The sequence below is a fragment of the Trachemys scripta genome, chromosome 5 (genome assembly GCF_013100865.1).
Source record: "Trachemys scripta elegans isolate TJP31775 chromosome 5, CAS_Tse_1.0, whole genome shotgun sequence".
Classification (NCBI taxonomy): domain Eukaryota; kingdom Metazoa; phylum Chordata; order Testudines; family Emydidae; genus Trachemys; species Trachemys scripta.
The window spans coordinates 140,066,856-140,074,978 of NC_048302.1; the positions used below are offsets into that span (position 1 = coordinate 140,066,856).

The 8,123-nt window shown below is 44.4% G+C and overlaps 1 protein-coding gene across 1 annotated transcript in view; it reads right to left on the reverse strand.

The window, feature by feature from the left end:
• The window catches only part of M1AP (meiosis 1 associated protein), a 49,500-nt gene extending 43,003 nt beyond the window's left edge, over nt 1–6,497 (reverse strand). The window contains exon 1 of the mRNA XM_034772104.1: nt 6,374–6,497. Coding sequence (XP_034627995.1) covers nt 6,374–6,409 — 36 coding nt within the window. The 5' untranslated portion in view covers nt 6,410–6,497. The remainder of the gene's footprint in view (nt 1–6,373) is intronic.
• Nucleotides 6,498–8,123: the final 1,626 nt, after the last annotated feature.

Sequence of the window (8,123 nt, forward strand, 5' to 3'; positions counted from 1 at the left end):
TTAAACAGAGCCGAAGAGTCAGGGGAGGAGCACAGCAGCTGGAGCCCAGGAGGGGAAGTGCCCGGCCAGGGACGCAGGGTCCGGAGGCATGGGGGCTGCCTAAAGCCCGAGCGCTACCGGCTTCACGGTTTGCCGGGCAGCCTCCAGACCCTGCGCCCCCGGCTGGGCGCTTCCCCTCCCGGGCTCCAGCTGCGCTGGGGAAGCGCCGGCCGGGGGCGCAGGCTCTGGGGACTGCCCGGCAAACCGTGAAGCCGGTAGCGCTCTGGCAGCCCTTTTCACGTGGTTGGGAGGGAGGAGGGGGAATGCGGGGTACTCAGGGGAGGGGGCGGAGTTAGGGCAGGGACTTTGGGGAAGGGGCGAAGTTGGGGCGGAGTTGGGGTGGGGCCGGGATGGGAAAGGGGCAGGGCCAGGGCCCTTTGGAGTGTCCTCTTTTTTTATTTTTTAAATATGGTAACCCTACTTTTGCCTCATCTGGGACCAGATGCTGAGGGAAGGAAGGAAGCAGTGGTAGGAAGTGATCCAGGGAGGGTAACTCAAAGGGTCCCCTCAGAGCCCAAATGCTGCTGATCCTTGTAGGGCCCCTGGGTTGGAGCCTGGTGGAGTGGGTGAGCCTGGGCTTCCCTACCCTGCCTCCCACCACTGGGTGGGCACTAACCTCTAGGCTGCCTAGCCCACCAAGGACCCTATGGGAGTGGGAGTTCTGTTGGAGGAGAAGGTATTTGTAGGCATTTCTATTTGTATTTGTAGAGGCTGGTAGGGGCAGTGTGCCGGGAGAGAAGCTGAGCCCTGATTAGGGGGAGGGGCTTCTCTGACTACGGGTCCTATAAAAGTAGCCAGCCAGTCAGGCAGCAGCATAGATAGCTGCAGTGGCACGGGAGCCAGTAAACAGAGAGCTGTAAACAGGGGAGTTTGAGTGGGAGTTTGCAAGGGGAGTGTGAGGGGAAGACTAAGAGAGCCAGGCTAGTGAAGGGAGTGGGTAGTGGTCTGGCAGTGTTTTGGTGCTCGTTGGGGGTTTCTGTTGCTGTGGAGGGTGGTGGTTTGGTTTGTGTTTCTCGGACTAACAGGACTTAGGTGAGAAGGCTATGACAGATACAGAGTCAGCAGTGGTAGTGACCCAAACAGTGGAAGACACAATGAAGATGACTGGATGTGGAAGCTACGGCATGTACATGATCCTGGAGGGGGTACCTGAAAAGAGTTTCGTCTGCATGAAGTGCCACCTGATAGAGCTGATGGAAGAAAAGATCCGAGGATTGGAGATGCAGATGGAAACTCTGGTTGAGTTTAGAAGGGAGGGATAGCTCAGTGGTTTGAGCATTGGCTTGCTAAACCCAGGGTTGTGAGTTCAATTCTTGGAGGAAGAGTAGTGTAGATACCAGTTTAGTAGGTGATACTGGTGACAGAATGTCTGTGCCTAATTGGGTAAAGAAAGTGAGAGAAGCCAAACAGCAAAAATTAAGATGTTTGTAAACTAATGCAAGGAGCCTAGGTAACAAAATGGAGGAACTAGAGCTATTGGTGCAGGAAGTGAAACCAGAAATTATAGGGATAACAGAAACATGGTGGAATAGTAGTCATGATGGAATTAAAACCAATAGTAAAAGGTTCTATAGCCATATAAATAAGAAGAAAACAAAGAAAGAAGAAGTCGGACTATTAAACACTGAGGATGGAGTGGAGATTAAGGATAATTTAGGCATGGCCCAATATCTAAACAAATACTTAGCCTCAGTCTTTAATGAGGAGCTTAGGGATAATGGTAGGATGATAAATGGGAATGAAGATATGGAGGTAGAAGCCAAACTCGAACAGCTTAATGGGACTAAATGGGGGGCCCCAGCTTATCTTCATCCAAGAATATTAAAGGAACTGGCACATGAAATTGCAAGCCCATTAGCAAGAATTTTTAATGAATCTGTAAACTCAGGGGTTGTACCGTATGACTGGAGAATTGCTAACATAGTTCCTATTTTTAAGAAAGAGAAAAAAAGTGATCCGGGTAACTACAGGCCTGTTAGTTTGATATCTGTAGTATGCAAGATCTTGGAAAAAATTGAAGGAGAAAGTAGTTAAGGACATTGAGGTCAATGGTAATTGGGACAAAATACAACATGGTTTACAAAAGGTAGATCATGCCAAACCAACCTGATCTCCTTCTTTGAGAAGGTAACAGATTTTTTAGACAAAAGAAACGCAGTGTATCTAATTTACCTTGATTTCAGTAAGGCATTTGATACGGTTCCACATGGGGAATTATTAGCTAAATTGGAAAAGATGGGAATCAATATGAAAATTGAAAGGTGGATAAGGAACTGGTTAAAGGGGCGACTACAGCGGGTCATACTGAAAGGTGAACTGTCAGGCTGGAAGGAGGTTACTAGTGGAGTTCCTCAGGGATTGGTTTTGGAACTAATCTTATTTAATCTTTTTATTACTGACCTTGGCACAAAAAGTGGGAATGTGCTAATAAAGTTTGAGGATGACATGAAGCTGGGAGGTATTGCCAATACAGAGAGGGACCAGGATATCCTACAGGAAGATTTGGATGACCTTGTAAACAGGAGTAATAGTACTAGGATGAAATTTAATAGTGAAAAGTGCAAGGTCATGCATTTAGGGATTACTAACAAGAATTTTTGTTATAAACTGGGGACGCATGCCATGCATCACTTGGAAGTAACAGAGGAGGAGAAGGACCTCGGAGTATTGGTTGATCACAGGATGACTATGAGCTGCCAATGTGATATGGCTGTGAAAAAAGCTAATGCGGGCTTAGGGTTAGGAGTGGTACCTGAGGCAGTGAATGGGAAGACTGCTGAAGGAAAGACTTTGATATACCCTGGAAGGGGGAATGTTGAGTGACCTGGCCAGAAGGCTGAGTCATGAAGAGGATGCTGCGGGTCCTGGGATGAGAAAGGAGATGCAGGCCTGAGAGAGAGAAGGCATAATAGCATGCGACCATGGGAAGGGGTGTTGGCCTCGAGAGCTAATCCCTATAGTGAGCAGGAGGAGGCACCAGCCAAGTGGTGAGTGGTGCACCCCATCACAAGTCCCCTTTGGTTCTCAAGTGGGCAGCCTTCCCCTGGCAAATAGTGATTCTCTCCCACCCCCTCCCCCACATACCTCCCAAAGGATTATGGACATATCTGGATGGACTCTTAAGAGGATGCAAAGTCCATTCCTCTGGCCCCAGTCTTATCTCACTATTTGAGATTCATGCTCCAACCCATGGAGATGCTAGGGCTGTTCCAGTAAATGGTAGGAAATTTTGTTGCCATTGGCAAAACTACCTGTTTTTCACTAGCCTTGTTCTTGGAAACAGATTAATTGTTTTTGCTCTAATGTTTTTAAAACAAAACAAAACAAAAAAGAACAACCTGAGCCAGAGCTGAAACCGAGTCTATTTCAGCCCAAACAGTTAGTTTGCCAAACGGAGACAAAATTAAAAGTTAGGTTATAATGGAAGGTATATATGCAACTGTAGCCCACACACCTCCTGAGTGTGATGTTCTATCCCCTCTAATGGCACCGAGACCACTTAGAGATGAATGAATCCTTAGCTGAGAGGCAGCTGGCTTTTAGCTCATGCAGTAGAGCAGTGGCTCTCAAACTTTTTTTACTGGTGACCCCTTTCACATAGCAAGCCTCTGAGTGTGACCTCCCTTATAAATTAAAACTACTTTTTTATATATTTAACACCATTATAAATGCTGGAGGCAAAGCAGGGTTTGGGGTGGAGGCTGACAGCTCATGACCCCCCATGTAATAACCTTGCGACCCCCTGAGGAGTCTGGATTCCCAGTTTGATAACCCCTGCAGTAGAGGCTCCTGCATTTAGCTCCTGAGGTCCCAGGTTCAATCCCACTTGCTAACAACCAGGGTTTGTCAGCATTATACAACTTTAATATAGGTATCACTGCTATTGACCTCTAAAAATACAAGCTTAACTTTTCAACTGAATAGTGATTTTTGGGTGTTAACTTGAGATACCTTAAAAATAGAGGGCTCTTTAACCTGGCAGAAAAGGGCAGTACAAGATCAAATCCCTGGAAGCTGACACTAGGAAAATTCAGAGTAGAAATAAAGTTAAATTCAACAGTGAGGGGAATTAACTATTAGAACAATTTGTGTTGGGGTCTGGTGGATTCCTCATCAAATGAGGTGTTTAAACCAACTCTGGATATCTTTCTAAATGTGGGTTTGAAGCAGGAATCACTTGGTGAAATCAAGTCCATGGTCCGTTATGCAGGAAGCTAGACAAGAGATCCTTTCTGGTTTTATAATCTCTGAATTTATGAAAAAGAACCTGATTTTCAGAAGTACTTAGCAGCTGCCCTCTGGGGGGAAGGATAGCTCAGTGGTTTGAGCATTGGCTTACTAAACCCAGGGTTATGAGCTCAATCCTTGAGGGGGCCACTTAGAGGGATCTCAGGCAAAATCAGTACTTGGTCCTGCTAGTGAAGGTAGGGGGCTAGACTCAATGACCTTTCAGCTCTATGAGATAGGCATATATTTATATTAAGATTAGGTCTTTTTAGGATGTCTCAAGTTGGGCATTCAAAAACTGAGACACAGTCAATAATTACTTTTGAAAACTTAGGCCACAGTCCTTTTACAGTCTTATACACATGGATAGCCTTTGTACTATGGTGTGTGCCAGAAAAACCGAAACCAGAAATCCCCTGTAAAAATTGCACAGTAATGTGTGCTTGTACAACACATTATGGACTAATTTTAACAAACCAGAGGATCAGGGAAAATCTAGTGGAATATATGCCACCTACATCTGTAGATCATTTAATATTGTAGTTAACTGTCCCATTCCCTCAGCTGCAATGGAAGATTGTGCTGTGCATGTATTTGCAGTTAAATTAATTAGAGAAGGTAATTGTATCATCTCCTGAATTACACCTACTCTGTATTGCCCTCCAACACTGAAATAAACACCCCCAAATCAGAATCACAATGGTCAGAAATTAAAAGCCATCACTTATTTCCCTCCTCCCAGCCAAATCCCTCTACCATTTCATCACCAAGTGGGGGTGGGTGGGGAAGTAGGAGGGGGAAGAAAGCAAAATTATATAAGAATGAAAAACAACCTACACATCTGCATCTAAGGATAGAAAAAATGTATATTATATGGCATTATTAGAGAAATAATATTTACAATGCCATTATATAAATCAATGGGATAGCCTCTCCTTGGATCATGTGTTCAGTTCTGGTGACTGCATCTCAAAAAAAGAATATAACAGAAATAGAAGGGATTCAGAGATGGGAGATTATGTTTAGATGCTTCAACAATCTTTCATATAGTGAGAGAGTGAAAAGACTGGGGCTGTTTACTTTAGAGAGGCAATGAATAAGAGGGGACACAATAGATGCAAAATGGTAGATGATCTGTGTTTGGGTGCATGGGACAAGGATTCCTACGGAAGTCTCAAGCTGCTGCTGAGAGAATTAATTGCTGACTATAAAGTTTCTCTGTTTTCCAGATACTGATCCTATTTGCTTTTTGTACTGAAAATTAATTTAAAGATTGTGCTAAGATAATGATCTTTTTGTAGGCTTTTCCTGTTCTTTGCTACTGTGCCAACTAATCCCACAATAAAATGCTTTTCCATTTGAATTGATGTTTTAATGAACTGTGAACATACTTTAAGCCACAACTAGGATCTTTGCACAAATGTCCCATTGACGTTAGTGGAAATTCCATCCAGGGAATATAGGCAGAACATGACCCTAGAATGTAAGTGTAGGCCGGCAGGGAAGTCATATCAAAAAGTATCTTGTATGCAGAGACACACAGTGTGTTTCACTATGATCTCATAAGAAATAAAATCAACGTTAAATAATATCCAATCTTGGATGCCTGGAGATTAACTGTGTACAAAATGGAAAGTTAAAATAATCAGCTAATGCTTGTCATCAAGTTGTCTTCCCTCTCACAGCTAGGGCCATATTCCATGAGTGACTTGAATCTGTATAAAGCAACAGCGGGTCCTGTGGCACCTTTAAGACTAACGGAAGTATTGGAGCATAAGCTTTCGTGGGTGAATGCCCACTTCATCAGACGCATTCACTTACGAAAGCTTATGCTCCAATACTTCAGTTAGTCTTAAAGGTGCCACAGGACCCTCTGTTGCTTTTTACAGATTCAGACTAACACGGCCACCCCTCTGATACTTGAATCTGTATTTGGCATGAGATCTTGGGCATCCTGCAGAGCAAGCTATGGGATTCCTTTTTTTTGGAATTGTTTTATGCTACTTACTTCCTCTCATGATGCTTAGCTACCACAGTGACTGAAACCTGAAATATACAGATGGACTGCACTCGATGGTTATTACTATCTCCCCAGCACTCTACTTACCTCAACAGAACTGTTCACTGAGCCTCCTGCTAGCATATGTCTGGTGTACTGTTTAAACTGCTGGAGCCCATCCTGCACAGCCTGTATCACTCTGTCTCCCTTTTGTTGGAAAGAGCCTTCTCTTGGTAAGGAGCGAAGTTCTGAAATGCAGGTCTGAAGCCGAGGAAAGCTCCCTTTTACTTGCTGCAAAACAGTATTCAATTAAATTAAAGAGAGGACATTTAAAATGGAATAACAATTATTTTTCACACAATTCAGTTTGGTTGTAGAACACATTGCCCGAAGATTACAGGGTTCAAAAAGGATTGGACAGTGATATGGATCACAAGACTATCCAAAGTTGTATTGTAAAGATTTTTAAAAGAACAAGAGTTTTGGGAGGATTATAAACCCTCTTGCTTCAGGACATGAGTCAATTAGGGGCTAGGAAGAAGTTTTTTGTTTGTTTTTTCCCCTGTGGGCAGGTTATTCCATGGCTAACTGACTGCTGTGGCATTTCCTGAACCTTCCTTGGAGGCAGCTGGTAGTGGCTACTGTTGTAAACAGGATAGTGGACTAGATAGACCACTTGTCTAAATCAGTCTGTCGATCCATGTAGCGCCAGAGGCACAAATCACTAGTGCAGCTGCATCCCACTACAACTGCTTGTGTTTTGGCTCACGTACGGGTGATATATAAAGGATACGATGCTTAGTTACCAAGATGATAGGTTTCAGGGTAGCAGCCGTGTTAGTCTGTATCCTTAAAAAGAACAAATTTGTTAGTCTCTAAGGTGCCACAAGTACTCCTGTTCTTTTCAAGATGATAGCCATTTTATACGTTGTGTTTATCCATTCAGGGCGGTGGGTAAACCTTGTGCTTGAGGGGCTAGCTCCCAGCCCGGCCCACCCCTAATACCCTCTTCTCCCCCGAAGCCCACAGCCCCCCACCCCGCAGCCCCAGGTCACCCAAGTGTCTCCAGCCCCAGAGCACCTGGTAAGTGGCGCATGGCTTCCTGGAAGAGGAGCAGCCTGCCTGGGCTGGGGCCAACTAGCTGCAGGAGGCGGGCTTGGGGCAGGACCATGCAAGGCTCTTTGGGGAGGCACAGCCTTCCCCAGCCTATTATACGCGCTGCTCATGTTCAAGGTTATCTAACACATGTACCAAATCGTGACCTTTTCCTAATGTAGACAGAAGTTAACAACTTTTGCCTCGATATAGCTGGTTGAGGTCAATCCTAGTAGGGAGTCAAATATGTCAATTAAACTACAAAAGGAACAAAGTCTCCACTGTAGACATACCCAGTAAGTGAATTTTAGTAAAATCTGGCCCATAGTATGTAAAAATTGCTGCTAAATGTACATTAAAGGAGCCAGCAAAAGTTGTTATTTACAGCAGTTTAAACTCCTAGACTCACTTTTGAATTTGGCCTTCAGTCTCTATTAGCCCATGGAACCAAATAGCAATCTGTTTTGGAAGCCACTGTGGAGTCAGGGACAATCATAGGACTGGAAGGGACCTTGAGAGGTCATCTCGTCCAGTGCCCTGCACTCATGGCAGGACTGAGTATTATCTAGACCAATAATAAAGTGCTTCTCCAGCTTTCTGAAGGTAAAGATCATTAACAATAAATATAGAGCTAGATTCTGATGCTACTCAAGCACTTTGAGGAGAGGAAACTGATCAGACAGCATGGATTCACCAAGGGCAAGTCATGCCTCACTAACCTAATTGCCTTCTATGACGAGATAACTGGCTCTGTGGATGAGGG